This window comes from Prenolepis imparis, unplaced genomic scaffold (genome assembly GCF_030444845.1).
Source record: "Prenolepis imparis isolate NDT839.2.m4 unplaced genomic scaffold, iyPreImpa1.0 SCAF_10, whole genome shotgun sequence".
Lineage (NCBI taxonomy): Eukaryota > Metazoa > Arthropoda > Insecta > Hymenoptera > Formicidae > Prenolepis > Prenolepis imparis.
In genome coordinates, this window is record NW_028141168.1 from 9,196,741 (window position 1) to 9,215,106 (window position 18,366).

At 36.7% G+C, this 18,366-nt stretch overlaps 2 protein-coding genes across 3 annotated transcripts in view; one reads left to right on the top strand and one right to left on the bottom strand.

The window, feature by feature from the left end:
* LOC145941500 (uncharacterized) overlaps positions 1-15,455 on the bottom strand; it is a 138,536-nt gene extending 123,081 nt beyond the window's left edge. The window contains exons 1-2 of the mRNA XM_083047610.1: positions 15,366-15,455; positions 13,648-13,819 (exon numbers count right to left, since the gene is read on the bottom strand). Of these exons, the coding sequence (XP_082903736.1) occupies positions 13,648-13,819; positions 15,366-15,455 (262 nt within the window). The remainder of the gene's footprint in view (positions 1-13,647; positions 13,820-15,365) is intronic.
* Positions 1-18,366, top strand: part of Sfl (N-deacetylase and N-sulfotransferase sfl) — a 193,688-nt gene that overhangs the window by 84,534 nt on the left and 90,788 nt on the right. Inside the window, exon 1 of one of the 2 annotated variants that reach the window (XM_083048111.1) lies at positions 4,300-5,055. The exons of the other annotated variant lie outside the window; for it this stretch is intronic. The gene's annotated coding sequence lies outside the window, so the exon portion shown is untranslated. Of the gene's footprint in view, positions 1-4,299; positions 5,056-18,366 lie in introns of those variants that run through there. 2 annotated transcript variants of the gene reach the window in all.

Below are 18,366 nucleotides of genomic sequence, written 5' to 3' on the forward strand. Positions count from 1 at the left end.
AACGTGGCGGTGTTGTTTAAAAAAAATTTAAACATTTATTGTTACTGTTTGAGTGATTATTCAATCTGGTACAAATATTTGTAAGTCTTAAATTTGCATAGAAAAATCATTGTGAATGTATAAATATAATTTTTTAAAATATTTACTCAGAGACTTATTACATAAGAACAACGATTGCGTTTTTCTCTACGTTGATATTTTTCGTTCCTATGAATTCAAGTACTATGATCTCTTACCGACGATTCGCATGCTCGAACATGATACTCCGAAATTCAAGAACATAATCCGAATCCCGGGAGCACAATTTGAGACGCAACAGCTCGTGTTCGCCATAACGCGCAACGAAGAACGGGGACGCCCGAATTCTCGCGCCGGAATAAGATGCTCGGCACTCAGCATCTTACGCTCTGGCGTTTCTTCGGCCCGAGAGAGTCACGAGAGATGTATAGGATGCACGACGGGAGATGCGCGAGAGAGGTCGAGGTTTTAGCGAACATCTGCCAGGCAGGCTGATTTCAAGCCGACGATAAAACCTCGAAATGCAGGCGAGCCCGAGACGGCTAGTGTAACCGCGCCAGAATTCATTAGTTAACTCCGCGGCTCAGCATTTTCACAGACTCATTTCGTAGCGCAGTCTTGCATGCCGCATATACGTGGAACTGAGTACACCGAAGAATTCAAAAAACGAAGAAAGATTACAGTCGCACCGGTTGCATAAAAAAAAAATTAACGAATTCCTAAGGATTTTTAAGAGTACAGAAAATATGATCTAGCTATGTATGTGTCAAAAAATAATACAATTTTGACACGAAAAATTGCAATGCGACAATCCCCAACACTCGTAGTATATATAATACTAGAATAACACAAATGCGCGCTACGCGCGTGCCATTCCACGATTATATATAAAAAATAATATTTTTATATAAAATTTGTTTAAACTTGATTAATATTTTTGATAGAAATCAGCTGATTAAAGCATTAATTTGCTAATTTAATTTTAAAATAAAAATATGTTATAAAAATTAAAGTATAATAATGTTATAAATATTATGTTATAATACTTTAAACTCGAATATTTTTTGACAGAAATCAGCTGATAACTGTCAAAAAATATTAATCGAGTTGAAAGTACTATAACATTTTATTTAAAACATTATTATTTTATAATTTTTATTACATACTATTATTCTAAAATTTAATTAAATAAATTAACGTTTTAATCAGCTGATTACTGTCAAAAAATTAATAAAGCGTTAATTTGCTAATTAAATTTTAAAATAATAATAGGTTACAAAAATTAAAATAGTAATATCTTGTAAATAATATGTTATAATGCCTTACCTGCGATTAATATTTTTTGACAGAAATCAGCTGATAACTGTCAAAAATTTTAATCGAGTTTAAAGAATTATAACATACTATTTAAAACATATTATTTTAATTTGTATAACATTTTTATTTTAAAATTTAATTAACAATTAATACCTTATTAATATTTTTTTTACAGAAATCAACTGATTAAAGAGTTAATTTGCTAATTAATTTTTAAAATAATAATATGTTTTAAATAATATATCATAATTCTTTAAACTCGATTAATATTTTTGGCAGTTATCAGCTGATTTCTGTCAAAAAATATTAATCGCAGCTAAGGCATTATTATATATTATTTACAACATATTATTATTTTACATTTTATAACATATTATCATTTTAAAATTTAATTAGCAAATTAGCTCTTTATTAATATTCTTTGACAAATCAGCTGATTTAAGCGTTAATTTGCTAATTAATTTTTAACATAAGAATATATTATAAAAATTAAAATAATATGTTTTAAATAAAATGTTATAGTACTTTCAACTCGATTAATATTTTTTGACAGAAATCAGCTGATAACTGTCAAAAATTTTAATCGACTTTAAAGAATTAGAACATTTAAAACATTATTTTAATTTTTATAATATATTCTTATTTTAAAAATTAATTAGCAAATTAACGATTTAATCATCTGATTTGTCAAAAATTATTAATAAAGCGTTAATTTGCTAATTAATTTTTAAAATGAAAATATATATTATAAAAATTAAAATAATAATATGTTTTAAATAAAATGTTATAGTACTTTCAACTCGATTAATATTTTGACAGAAATCAGCTGATAACTGTCAACAATTTTAATCGAGTTTAAAGAATTATAACATATTATTTAAAACATATTATTATTTTAATTTTTATCACATATATTATTATTTTAAAATTTAATTAGCAAATTAACGCTTTGTTAATATTTTTTTACATACAGCTGATTAAATTTATTATATATTTTATTTGCTGATTACATTTAAAGATTCATATTGAGTGCATTCTCAATAAAGATGCCTAATTAAAAATCAAATAAACAACGTTCAAATTTGTTGGATTTTTTAAAAATCCAAGCCAAAACATATTTATAATTGCTGCTCATTTTTACTACTGAAAGCGTTTATTAATATATGTGTGTAGCGAATACGAAAGAAATATTGCACACGAATTAATTGTGTAGAAAAACTATACTTCGGCAGACTTTATTTCTCGAAAACGATAGAAATAAAAAGTAATCGGGCAAGCACGATTATAGCTTTCGAACTGCAAAGGGTTTATATCGACGCGTAAGGGTAATGAACATGGAATAATTATCTCGCAGTTTTTCTACCCAATTTGGTTGTCTAAAATAATGTATGAATAAAACTTGTTCAAAATATGGGATAGATATATCAGTACCAATCCATTGTTGGATTTAGGGAATAATTAGTTAGTGCTAATGGAATACTTTGTAAAATTTCATCAAACTTGAAAATGTATCGTTAAGAAAGTTAAATCAACTTTGTGAAAGAATTTTTATACATCAAACATTATTATTACATATTCAAATATTAAAAATAAAAGAGTTCTGGCAAACTCTTATCTTCAAAACACAAAAATAAATTGTAAAAACTTATTCCATAAATTTTAAATATTTTAATAAGAGAAAAATATAAAGAGAGAGAGAGAAAGGCTTAATTATTTATTATTAAAATATCTGATAAAATAATAAAATTGTAGAAGAATAATCCTTTCGAATTTTTACTGAAAGGGAAATATTTTAAAATTTATTGGCAACTGTTGATATTTTTACATTTACTTTTTTACTAAATAGTGTAAATATTGTATATCTTTTTCCAAGAACAATATCGAGTGTTAATTAATAATGAGTGAATTGTTTAAAAAAAACTCTTTCATTAAATTTTACATAAAATTTTATAAACCACTGTATATACTAACAACTACACATATATTAAAAAATTGTCCTACGAATGAGTCAATTGTCTTTTACGCTAATTAAGACTATTTAAAGAGTCGCGCGAACAGATAGCGCGTGCAAGCTCGATTAAAGCGGCAAGGTTAACCTCTACGTGAACTCATACGCGATAAACTCATGTAACTACCTACGCAGTTCTAAGTAATGTATATATGAGACTTACACGAGGGCGAGTACCGTCGTTCTACGATTCTCTCTTTCATTTGCGACGGCCGCAATCGGTTCGCTGCGAGTGCAAGAGCGTAGTACATCAATATGTGAATCGCGAGGCAATGCGTTTGGGCGCGACCGCGTGCCGAGTTTTGCATATGGCGCATGCGCGCGCATTTTGCTTACTTCACGCCGTCTCTTTACTAACCGATACATCGTTGGCAAAGTCTTTTTATCGTAAGAATGACGATACTCTGTCTGACCAGCATCTCACTTGTAGTACTCTCGCACTCGTGTTCATCTTTATCATGCCGCTGATGCATTCGTTATCTTTCTCGCGAGCATTGTTTCGTTCAAACGCGCGGCAGTTCTTTCTCTCTCTCTCTCTTACACATATACTACTCCACTTACCGTGCGCCATCTTTGTCTGGTCAACCGCGCATTCGCAGTTTTCTTCCTCTGATACCAGCCGCAATCTCTGTTCTACTAAACTTGTCACCTGCTCTCGCTCTCGCTCGTCTTCATCTCGTTCATACCACCGGCCTTCTCCTTTTCGCACCGATGCTCTTTCACTATTACGCGGCGGGGGGTAGGACTGAATCACACACAGAAACACGGACGATGTGGCGGGGGAGACGAGCCGTGGTCGAATGGTGGGGAAAGGAACAGAGGGAGCGACGGTGGTGTAGTAGTGGTGGGGGGTGCGAGAGAGGGGGAGACGGCGCGAGTGAGTGAGAGAGAGAGAGGGAGTCGACCCCTCTAACCGGGCGATGCCACTCAACTCGAATCCCCGCTACGTTCTCGCGGCAGTCTGACGCCGGTCGCGCACTCAGCATGGTTGGATTTTCGCGCAGTTTTTCACCGGTCCTTCCGTGCTGAAGCTCCGTCTTGGAGCTCCACGTCGCTTCCAGTTGTTCGCGGTCGTGCGTGGTGTCGATACGCGTCGCGTATATCCCGGCAAAGTGTCGTACGAAGCAACAGCAAAGAGCGAGAAGCCCGAGAAAGCCGCGACGCCAGCTTGAACCTAACCTCCAAGCACAAAGACCGCTCGCTCCTGCACGGCAACGATAAACTCGCGACGTCGCGGCATTTTACGATTTCGTCGATGTATTACGATGTGAGTCTCTCTCTCTTCTTCGCGCGTTTCTCCTAATTTCGCGGGACCCGTGATTTCTCGCAACGCGATCGATTTCGTGTAACAGCGTGGTAAACAACGAGATAGAGAGAGAGAGAGAGAGAGAGAGAGAGAGAGAGAGAGGGAGAGGAAGCGAGCGAAGAAGTCTGAAGTCGACTGCGTACATCTTCGCGTCGTAAAACTATTTCCGCAGGGCATCTCGTCGGTTGGTGATGTGAGTGATTGACGAAGAGTGGAGCGAGAGCAGAGAAGTGACTCGTAAATGACAGTGTAGTGAGAGAGAAGCGATTTGAAAGGACAAAGAGAAAGGTTCCGGCGAGCCGTAAATCTTGACCACGAGAGAGGAGAAGAAAGAGTTCCTTCGCCCCTAACCCCCATTTTCTCCGAACCGAAACCGCCGAATTCTATAGAATTTCTTCGTCGCGTGGTAAGTCCACGATTTTATCTCTCTTCGTGAAAATTCGACCGACGCGTTTTGTGCGCAATGCAACAGCGTATTAATCATTTAGTGTTTGTGGCGAATGTTTAAATATGCGTCAATCCAAAATGAGGCAATAAAGCGTATGTATAAATAATGATTATACGACGGTGGTAAACGAACCGTTACATTTTTCAAACACGACGAGTCACGTTCAACTCACGTAACAATTCGCGATTGTTAAGACGATTTTATCAGAGTATTAGATAATATACGATAGAGAGATAAGCCACTTAATCGATAAATATTATCATCTGCATATTCATTGCGCACATATGCGTAGCTGTCTAATTTTTACATTTTATTTTATCAATTAAACACTATTTCGTATGGAACATATAAAATTGGATATTAAACAGATCAGTATTAACATACGCACAATGATTCTGTTATTGCTTTTCTCTATATATAAGAAGAAACTGAATTATGTGTATATCAACACATGAAATCACGTAGGCAGCTTTAGATATTTTGTTTACATTGGCGGCTCACATATTTCTACCGATTTTATCTTCTCTTGATACAAAAAAGCAATATATACGAAACGAAATAAAGCAATGTTTACATTTACACTTGTTTTTCGTGATGATTTTTCTGTACGAAATTTATTACGAATTATTACAAATTATATTCATATATTATTGTTATTATTAACATTATTATTAATATTTATATACATTAATTATTATAATTATATTATTGTTTATTTTTGAACGTCGCGTTTAACCGAGACTTTAGTCGCTCATGTTAGTATTCTCGACATTATAAGAGAAAGTTGATGTGATTACTATGCAGATAATTCGCCTACGTATTTATTGCAATATCTCATAATTCTGATAAACTGTACACCGTCGCGGAAAGATGATACGTACCATATATGTATCATCAAGTCGCGAGCTGCAGATTCTAAGATAACATCGACCTCCACGTCATCGAGGTTTGAAAAAAAGATGAATGCTGTAATAGGATTGTAATTCCACGAATCGTTCGTGGTATTAAAGCGGCTGCTATCGCATCGTTATTACAACAGTCCGTCTTCATCGCAATAAATGATTTAATTAGCCATGATTTGTGCAATTAAATAATTCGGTCGTATATGCGATAAACGCGCTCTTAGCCTTAAATATTCTTGCAAATGACGACATAAGTCTTGAATGAAAATTAATCCCGCAACGCAGTATACATCACGTGCATATTTCATCTCAATCTCGCTCTATGATATTTTTAGGTGCAAGAGAAATCTCTCAAATGTCGCGAAAGACGTGCAATTTATTTCTAATTACTTATCCGCCGTAAGGTTTGCGCGGTTAAGTTGTGATTGAGATAAATGATAAAATTAGACATCTAGATTAAAAATAAAACTCGATTAAACATCAGAAAATTAATTTTAAATAATAACGAATTGCCACAAAAATCGCTCACGGAAAAAATTAGCTACCATAACTAAATTTTAGCTATACTTATATTACAACCTGAAATTTAGTTATCATGTCTAAATTTTAGCTATGATAACTAATATTTTTTAGTTGTATTTTAACGGAGAATTCTATAACTAAAAAATATTAGCTATCATAGCTAAAATTTAGGCATGATAACTAAATTTCAGATGTAATATAGGGACAGCTAAATTGTAACTAGTGGCTAATTTTTTTCCGTATGCTCTCTATAATATTATCTTTCTAATTTAAAATTAATTTTGCATAGTAACGAAAAACAAATTACAACTCAATACGATGTGTATACTATATATAAGTTATTAGATATAGACTAAAAATTATATATCTTGATATCACGGTGCAAAAATATATTTGCATAAAAGTAAGTCATATTTTGTGCGATATAATACACTCACATAACTATATAGAGAGAATTTTCTCTTAGAATTTACCCTGAAAATCATGGTAATTGTGGGACAATATTGGTATGTAAAGAATTTCATTGATTAATATTTATCACAAAAATAATAATATCTATCACAATAAAATATAAAACATGTTTGATTAATTTTACTAAACTGCATAGTAAAATTAATCAAACATGTTTTATATTTTATTGTGATAGATATTATTATTTTTAATATGATAAATATTAATCAGAGAAATTCTCATAAAATTCTTTCTATACCATATCGTCCTACGATTATCATGATTTTCAGGGTAAATTCTAAGAGAAAATTCTCTCTGTGTAGTATGGTTTTCATGCATTCTCGTGATGGAGCGGGCGATTCACTAGTGACATTTCATGTCCTTTGCTTTTCTCCAGTCGCGTCTAGAAGCACCTTTTCCGCGCTGGCGAGATCGCCTTTAAACGCCGCTCGCCTTTAATGCGACGTCGTACGAACCCTCGTCAGGATCCGCACCGCGAGGGTGTAGTAAAAATTCCACGTTTGTAGAGTACTTTCTGGTGAGAGGGAAAGAGAGAAAGAGAGAACGGGACAAGCGAAGGTTGAAAAAAGTCCAACAGGGGACGTTCGCACTAAGCATATAGCAGAATACTCCAAGGCACTGTTTTTTAGCTAGACAAAAACGCGGATTCAGCCTGCAGCTTGTTTTTCTGTTTCTTCGTCTGGTTTAAGTCAGACGTATGATTGCATTTCGTTTTAGCGATTTTACGAAATAGAATTAAAAATCAACGATCTGATCGGAATTCGATGCGTGAATTTAAGACGAACATTTGCATAATGCGATTGATTCATTAGAAGTAGAAATTTAATCATCAATTTGCTGTTATTTTCCATTAATACTCGGTTTCGAAATACGAATTGATAACTATATACCAGTAAACAGAAATTCTGTATGACAATGTATACGTGTTAGCATTGTTAGCACATATAGATAAAAAAGCGTCACGATATTGTCATGTGTAATATTTGCATTGGCATTTTCTTGAATTATGACGAACCTACACACAGCGAGGGTTTTATTTTATTCGATATAAATCGACATTCGGAGATGCAGTTTTCAATTACTATACAATTGTTATCATTCGATAAAGCGGAATCATCGACATTGTCAATATTGTTATCTCAAAATCGGACCAAATTCATTGTTGTCTATGTAACGATCGTTATCGAAAATTGTTCCCGCGCGAAAAGAGAAACTTCGACGTTGCATCTCACGTGCCATTGACTTCGAACATACCGCGGAATCGTGGAAATTTCGAAAGCGCCCATCCCGAGCCATTTTCGTGACATTTATCTTGCAACGAGTTCGTGCTAATGTCGGATCCTTCTTACGACATGCGAGAGTTTGGATGCGAACACCCAGATAATTCGCATCGAGTTAGAGGACGAGGGAAACGAGACTCGTTCTTTTTCGGGTTTTGATACGAATTACACGAGTTTGCGCGTATCGTACCCCCAAGATTACTCCTTTTCACGGTCGCCTTCGGGGGCAAAAGATGCGCTCTTCCCACGTGATGCGAAAAATTTGAATAGCTTTCGTTACCGGGATTTTCCGGACGATGCTTTGCTACATGCAAATTCGGGGCATTTTCCGCGCGTGAGTCTTCAAAGACTTTACGGTGGATGCTGCGAGATGAGTTCGAACCCATGGGAACCCCATAATTTTATCGGCGGCAACGTGACACGATGTTAGAATCGCTGTAACTTACATTATTCGCGTTAATTTATTCCTACCTGTTTCGCGGCATGCATTAGCCACTAATCGAGCGAAACGATGGCGATGCACATCTGATCTCGGTGACCTGTATGCAACGCGATTCTTAACTGCAGTATCCAAGATGTGATTATGCTTACTCAATATTTATACGTGTGCACATTTATATTTGTATCAATTTTCGATATAAATTAGATTCGATTTACAATTAGATAAAATCAATTTCTAAATGCATCGCATATGTTTCTATATAGAATACGAAATAATAGCTCGTGTTCACATCTTGCTTATTATTATAAATGATTTATCATATCTTCCAATGGAACATCGTGTTCAATTAGGATTCAACATTCAACATTGCCGATAAAAATAATGATGCAACGCTATGCAATAATTATACGTTGCACTTATAAATCAGACATACATTATTTTACTTAGGAATTCATACGCTAGATATATTTTTAGATGAAATATTTTATATTCTTCCCTTTCAGATTATTAAAATGATTTTACTATTATTATGTGATCACAATTTTCTGGCATTATACAGATAGAAAAAATAACTGTTATATTCAAATAACTATTGAATTATTAGATTAAAAATATCAAATGAGTAATATAATATGAATAAATATAATTAAAGATTTGATTTTATATTTAAAAACATCTTTTGATTTATTTCTGCGGAGTTGATAAAAAATTGATATACGAAGAAATGTTTAAATGATGATATTATCTGAAATCGATGAGTCAATCACAGTAAAAATAACATTAATCTAGTTTAGAAGTAAAATGTGCTAATTTTAATGAAGAATCGATGTTAAATATAATTTCGAATATTAATCTCTCTCTCTAACTCTCTCAAATTCAGCAACATTTTAAAAGATAGATCCATTGTTAAAATAAACTTTTAATTTTGTGGAAAAAAATTTGAAATTCTATTTAAATAATTTTAATATTAAAGAGAAAATAAGGCATGTGTATAAATAGCACAAAGTGGTTCTTCAATTAATTTTAACTTGACTTTATTCAATAAGAACTTAAACAAAAGGAAAATAAGATTTTTAATTATATATCTGAATATTTAATATCTCGAAAGTTAAAAATTACCATTAATAACTTGCAAGTAAGAAGCATTAAGAAATACGTGACTCAGAATTTGTCTTATCTGTACTTGAAAATATATTCGGTATATTTGAGATACTTTAGAGATGCGATATGATTGTAAAGTATAAAGCATCGTGAGGTATTTTTATCTCCCGCGGCGAAAATATCATTCTTTTAATTCGCAGTCAACGAGCGTCACACGAATTCAGCCCGATAGGAATGATCGAGCAAAAGAAGTAATCATCCATTACAAATCCAATCGGTGCGTATCATTATGCCTTATTGGCTCTGATTAGCGCGTCATACGCTGAGCTAATTGGCTCGCTGTTGAGCTGCGTCCGCGCTTACATACATCGCGTTACGTTCGTTCGATCGCTAGATCGTCAAATCCCTGCCGCGAGTTATCGTCGCGTCGCGCGCTTATCGGCTTCCGGATTCGCGCACAATAATTGAGCGTATTCCAGTTTGTGCCGCATTAAAACGATCGAGTTTAACCCAGCAATGGTATTGCTGGCATTCTGCCGTCAATACTCGCATAATATCGTGATACAGCGGCTTCGACGCGCCGCTATAGACGTTCATCGGCCCACGACGAGCGTAGGCGATGAACTCCTTCACCGCACCCACGGTATTATCTTAAGTTGGCACCGATATATACCGGTGAATTCAACGCGATTCAACGCCCGTTGCGTGTTTCCCGTAAATCGATTCTCATATCTCCATTCATGCCTATACCTCGCTATAAAATATTTTTTTATTCTTTCTATTTTTATTCTTTGTTCTCGTATGTATGCATTAGATATGCGTATATGAGAATGCATTGTATGTATAATATAATATAATTTTTTTAAATGATAACTTTGTATATGGTGAAACTCTGTGCTGAATATCATATGGAGAGATATCTCTTTTATAATATATATATTTAAAAAACATAAATTGAAAATTTTTAAATAGTATGAAGATGTGATTATGCTTACTCAATATTTATACGTGTGCACATTTATATTTGTATCAATTTTCGATATAAATTGATTTACAATTAGATAAAATCAATTTCTAAATGCATCGCATATGTTTCTATATAGAATACGAAATAATAGCTCGTGTTCACATCTGTCACTTATCCAAATTTCTTTTATTACGAAGAATATGTAAATTGAAATTAAGCAACGAAGAGATTGTTTGGCAGAAGTGTCAATTAAAATAAACGATCAGTCGTATATCGTTGGATATTTTTGTTTCATCATTCTAAAAAGATATAAATCTCAAGTGCTCTTTAAAACTGCTCGGAATAATAAATCAAACCGGGGATCTCTTCGCCTCTATTTCTACTTACGATGGACTCTGGCTAGTGAGAGAGAAACTGTATAGGTATACTCGGTAATATCCACACGTCATGCGGTATATAATTTTCCAATCGTCAGACATACAGTTCGTTGAATGAAAAAGGGGAGAGGAAGGTTCGCAAAAGGCCTGTTCGCGTGAGGAGCACAAGGACACGTAATTCGAAGGCGCGATGAAATATCGAGGTTCTATCACGTAAGGTCCGTACGTTTGGTCGACCCTTCGGAGGTAACCATCTCGCGCTCGCTCGGTCGATCGCCTCTCGATCGGAAAGTAAACGAGTTCCCCAGGCGAGCTCTTTCTCTTTCTCTCTCGGTTCGGTCAGGCAAAAAACGAGAGAAAAAAAAATACGTGAGGGAAAAGAACGTGAAGAGAGCGGGCGGGAAGAAGGCGGCTGCGGCGGAAGAAAAGCTGCAGGAGAAACACGATGGCAGCACGCATACCTGGCGCGTGCATCGACTACCTGCTTGTCTCGGGTTAACTCGATTGCCGTAATATGTTGTTGGTATAACACTACTTGGCCCGGTGTATATTCGTCGCATTCTTCGAGTTCGTTGACCCAATTAAGGGCAATATTTGAAAGCGAGTACAGTTTCGTGTGTAGTCTCGACTGTGTATACAATACGAGTTGTTTCGGGCTCTTGGAATTTTCCACGAAAAATTTCTATTTGATAGTCCGTAGGTCGAAAAGTGGCAGTTATGGAAACGTACTGGTAAGGCCGGTTTATGTTATTTTTAGAAGCTTGTAGTGAATATTTCACTCGGCGGTCAGATGACATTCTTGAATTAACTATAACGTGTCGAATAACTCTGACGTTTTTTCCTTCATACATGCATTAATTTGTTAATACGTTGTTTATATATTAATTCGTCGCAGAATTTTATTTCAATTCAATATCGATGAAATTGATCTCAATTAGTAAGTCGAATGAATATTACCGAGATAAACTCTGAAGAAATATTTTTTCTTATCGTACATTTTTAATTGAGAATTACGTTTGTAATACCCGAATTAACGAATGAGCCCGTATTCTTTATCCCGCGCAGGGGATCTCAGAGGTTGTCGACCTTACGAAGGTCTGACGACCAAAGTAATGTAGCTACTGTTTAAATTTGGAATGCAACGTTCATCCGCGAGACTTTGAAATACCACCAGTATATTTTCGCTTTCGTATCATTAGTTTAAATGATGAAAGCCAAAGGGATACGGTTACATATTGTATATTGTTTTTACATTTAATATACAGAATATTGAAATGATCGTGTCACTATATAATTACGAGAAACATTAGAGACAAGAGAAAATCGATTTTATCGTTAACGAGATACATATAGATCTGCAAATGGGGGGAATACAAATCCTTTGTCAGTTTTCAAACGGAAATATTTAATACTCTTTCGCGTAATAAATAACGCGCGTATTATTTGCATTGCTCATTACCCAGCTGCGCTACGCATAATAGAATTGCATACGTAACCGAAGGATGAACCGACCGATTGAATTGCAGGAAGGGTGGTCGTCTGGGCTGTAAATCATAGCCATTGTGTAATTTAATTACGTTTTCGGTAATCGGCAGCTGCAATCGATTGCGCTCGGCCGAGTGTAATTTGCAAACCTAATCGCCTGTTGCGGTCTGCGCGTAAGGTATAATGCCAGTTTGTCAACTATATTACTATGTTTGATAAAGTTCATGTTAATATGTCCATTAATGCAAAATGCTTCAAATGTACAAGGTGACAGTGGTGTTGTTGCTAAACGTCAATTAAAGTGCATTGTTAAAAATTAATCTAGATACAATTAATGATGACATGATAATTAATGATTACGCTTTATTTTTTTGCGCAATAAGAAAAATAGATATTTGCGACATTAATAGAAAATATTTATTGCTAATCTATAAAACTTATTAAATTGAATACGAATAAAAAGCACGGAGCTTTTCTCAATTATCAAACTCCGCAATCAATGGATCTATTGAAGAGCACCTAAATCTATCAAATTACCTCTACCTTGCGCGAATCAGCTGGACCAATCGAGCGTTCATAATAGGCAGACGATGTAATCGCCTTAACTTTGATTTTCCGATTGGCTCTCATGCTATAGACAATAGCGAATAAAGTTTCTAAATTAAATGATATCGCGAAGTCATCGCATGTTTTAGTTTCGCGACTAAGAACGGAATACATTTCTCATTTAACAAAATCAAGTATGAAGATAAAAATATCAAATACAAAAAAAAAGAAAAAAAATTTTATATTTATAAGTAAATAGAAAGGTAAAAATTCTGCGTATAAATATATTAATTCCGGTCGTTGGAAATAGAGAAATAAAGCAATAGCTTGCATCACAATGCAGCGTGTCTATATAACGCATTTTGCAGCGCGTTTCTGACGAGAGGGCATTCAGCCCGCCGTAATGCGCCAATAAACCTTTATGCATCCAGCATGCGGAAACATTTCTAACGTTTACCCGCTTGTTGATCAATCCTCGCTTGGTTGCACAATATTCGCGGTTCGGGCGACGTGCGCGTTGTGGCGACCGGTGCGACGACGTGATGATACTTGGGGATTGACCTGACCTGACTGCTACGTGTACGATCTGACCACGGACGTATCCTGCCGTAGTACCCGAAGTACCCATACTACGAGATACGAAATTGTCATTAGTAGAACGACAGTCGACGATGCGGGTGGACGAATATACGGAGGCTAGAGAAAGACGAGATATATCCATGTTTTGGTTTTGGTTTATGAGCGAATCAGCTGCCCGGCCGAAAATTACTCGTACGATACGTATCGGAGGCGTCTATTGTTGGCAATATGACGCTCGCGGAACAGCAATCTAGCTCGATGTATTATACACGTTGTTCAAACTTGGATATACCGCGACTCGGCTACGAGAAAGAGAGAGAAGAGAGAAGACTACATCGAGATCGATCATAGCTCTGTGAGCGAGAAAATTCTATCCGAGGGCATTGACAAGCTTAGTTAGTGCGCACTGAGCGAAATTCCAAGAGGTAAACCGCTGACCAGAAATATGTGGGGGAGGGAAGGGTAAGCTCGAATTATCGCAAGCCGCGTACGCGGACAAATCGGGAAAGGAAGAGAAATGACAAAGAGCTCGCGATCAACGAGCGGCCGCGATAAATACACCGCGAAATTTGATATCTGCGCTTGTCGGAGTAAAATATCGACTCATTTCCTCCGATAACTCGTTTTCGATCGTCCATTCACGATCGACGTGAATCTCGTTCGTGCGATGGCTATAAAGCGTCCGCGTGCAACGGAAGGACCGTTTACGAGGAAGGATCGTTCGCGATCGCGGGCCGAATTTAGCGAACGCGGTTGAGTAATCTCCGCAATCTGCGTTAGCTCGCTCGAGCGAAGCCTCGGTCAGTCATTTCACGACTGAAATAGATAGCATATGTAAACGATGTATGCATTTTGTACACTGTCATTGTCAGGAAAGCTGCTTAGAGAGAGAGGAGTCATAGATGAAAAGCCGAACCGATATTGAAACCTGACAATCGTAATATTCCTTTGTGAGGAGAAATTCGCTAATTAATCTCTGACTGATCTGTGAAAATTAAATATTCGATGCCATAATCGCGATTTATTTTAATTAATATATTTTTTGCATATTAATTATAAATTTATTTATGGAAAGAAATTGGGTAGGATACAAAAAGATACATAACTCGTTCAGAATACAAAAAGAAACGCATCCTACTTCAGATGCTTTATCAAGTGCTCTTAAAAAACGGGAGGAAGGGAAAGAAGGAGTTGCTCGTCTCGTAGTCGTTCTTGATTCTCTATTTAAAAGTATATCACGAGGCCGACAACGGTTATCCTAACCGTTCCATCGGCCATCCACGCGATTAAGTAATCAATGATGTAACAGTGCAATTCAGGCTCTTTTTCTCCGTCTCTTTTGTTTCTGTGTTGGGAGAAGGAACGAATCGACGATGGGGAAGGGAGGGACGAGGGGGATGTTCAGCAGTCTATTGCTGGACGAAACTGCCAGAGAATCGTTGCGAATGAATCGTCGTCAGGGCGCGGCAAACGCAGCTGCAACAACAACGCGACAATCTGTACTCGACGCGAGGTGAAACGCGCGAAGACATACCTCGGTTGTGTCCGACGTTCGCCGATTGGATTTGTGGCCGTTCTCGTCGACCCGCGACATACTTGTAACACTTTAACAAAGTCGTAGAAGTAGCCCCGAGGATAACTTCCTTGTTCCTCCTCGCGTCCAGTCCATTCACCATCCTTGACCATTGCCATTAGAGGATTCAGCAATTACATTTATGACCGAACTCCTCCCGGAAGTTCGAGCGCCATAACAGCACTCGCTAATCTGAATAATCTTATTTCACTTACTTACTTTGCTCGAGCTGTTTATCGCGTCGGTTTATCTCTGCCTGGAACGGGGATTAAATTCTCCGGCTAAATGCATCGCGACCGTCTTGATCGCTCCTTAATTGTATTTCGGTTTATATGCGCGTATATGTAACACGCTAGGAAGAAAATGGACCACTAGATTCTTGACAATTGAAACGGTGGTTTTTCCTTTTTTTTATTTATTTTTTTCTTTTTTTCCCTCTTGAAAATAGAAATACAATATAATCGGTTAGTTTTTACGGTGGAAAACTCGATTGTCGGTTATACGGACGTTTTAACGCTCTCGGAATTAGGACAAATGTATCCGAAATCGGATTGGTTTCAATTACCGGTCTCTACCGGTTAAACGTGGCCGTGGGAAATTTGCACGTTTGTTGAAATAACCCAACGAGCCCTTTTCCCCAAATACCGCTCTCGCATTCGATGCGGTTTATTAACTTTTCGACGATCGCGCATGGTACATGTAAAATGAACGGCGGATTCGCTTATCCGATTTCGCGGCTAGGTAGATCGCCCTCTGCTCGAATCGAATGGCGGGGTATTATTTTTAATTGTACCGGATAAAATATTTTAATTACGCTAAATTTATGATTATTATCGGCGCGCTTTGTAATCACTTCGAGGAGATTGCTCCGAAAAGTTTTCTCGTTCCTAAATTTTCTCACATGTATCGCTTATACTAATATTTAAAAACCGATATCCGTGACGTTATTTTTGCGGCGCCGTTTAGTTATTTTCGCATGAATCGTGGTTTAAAATACATTCATCGGTTGATAAAAATTCTTTATTGACGATGTGTCGGTCGATTCATATGTTATAAGAGACACCTCGCTCTCAGATAAATACATTTGATAACAATTTTATTATACACTATCGGATTCGAAATAATGGATGGACGTTTAAAAAGTTGATCCCGCGAAAAACAGAAACGTTACTCTCGGCCGATAGAAAAAACATTTTACCGCAACGAAACGGACACCGCAGAACGGAACATGGGACTATGTTGCTATGACGGCCGAAAATCGCGATGAATGTTTACAAAATCTGATCGTTTTCAATTACCAGCTGGCGCCGACATGGCGGCCGCGCGGAAATTTTGTTCAGAGTTTCCATTGAAAGAGCGTCGCTGCGCTTTTTTTCCGTCGCTGATGCCTGATGCAGTCCGCATCCTCTATCACGGAGCGTTCGCGGATATACGGTGTCGCGTTACCGCGTGCATTTTACCGTATGTTGTCGGGTTGCACACGCGCACAGCTTCGTCCATTGACTTCAATCAACGCGGAAGTGTCGCGAAAGCCGGTCCGTGCTCCAATTACCGTCTGTCCGTACGTCCGTAGGGATCTATCCAGGCGCGTACCTATATACAACCGGTCGACCGGTTAAGCAAGCCACGTTGTAAATACAGTCATTAAAGTGCGGTGTCCACGCGCGTGTACCCATGCATTCGACGCATTCGAACGAGCGCGTGTCACGACGCACGGCAGAAAGGATAAATGATCGATCTCTCTCTCTCTCTTTCTCTCTCTTGATCAGCTGGCATTGCGCAGCTTCAAGAGCTTCGCGCCTCAACATGTGCGCGTAATGCGGGACATCCATCAAAGTGTTTCGTTTGAGGGGCTTTTATGTATAATAGCATTGATAGGGAGACGCGGATACTCTATGCTTCTATCCACGATAAGCGATGATGTTACGTATTATCGAATATTTCTGAAAGAACTCTTTTAAGTCTGTGATATGATACGGCAATGATTGGAAGAGATATGCAGTTTTTTTTTTTTTTTTTTTTTTTTTTTTTTTTTTTTCAAAATTATGCAGAATTATTAAGCCATGATTCTTATAAAATTTTACAAGAGAAATTGATATTACATAGATTTTTCTTATTTTTTAATTCAATAGAATGGTTTATTATTTTGGCAATTGGTTTGCATACATAAATGACATATTGCGGGAAAGAGAAAGGGAGAAAGATAAAAGTAAAGAAAAATATCCTTTATTATCCAGATTTTAAAATGAGTTTTCCAATATTTTCCTCGATACACTTTTATTTATTGTTAATCATTTATTACACGACACGACCCAGTTTGTGAAAAGCGATCTGTTATCTGTAACACTTTAGAAGTTCCGATTCTGTTTCTGCTCTTATCCTTTGTGATATATGCGCATAATAAATACTTGGTGCAGTCAATGCGTACCAATGTATTACGAACTCTGTAGATTATATCATCAAAGGAATTACTGTCAAAGGACACGAAGGGCGTTGTTTCCGTTATAGAAGCCAGGAAACGCGGCGCGTTCGCTCACGGATTAACGGTTGTAAATCGTTGCTTTTTGTGCATTACCGCTTGACTACGCACATCTCGCGGAGGATACAGAAAAATTTGCCCTAACAGCACGGGATTTATTTATTACCGGTGACAAGCGCGGCAGATGACCATGCCGGTTATCCTGACGCCGCCGTAAATCTAGCCTAGTAACGCTTGACATAGTTTTCGCCCGGGCGTCATCGGCACAGCATACACACACATATATACACACATGTAAACACGAATATATATATCGGTCATGTAAATGTTTGAATGATGAAGTATAAGCATAATAATCTGTCGTAATATAAATCACCAGATAAGTAAACCGAGAGCCATCACATTCCTCGACGCGAGATAATATAGTCTACAAATTATCGCGTGAATCGACCATGTATAAAATAATTTTTCTCTCATCCTTACGGTCGGATTCGCAATTTTTCGCGTTTGTCTCTACTTATATTTATTAATCATCGATGCCATGA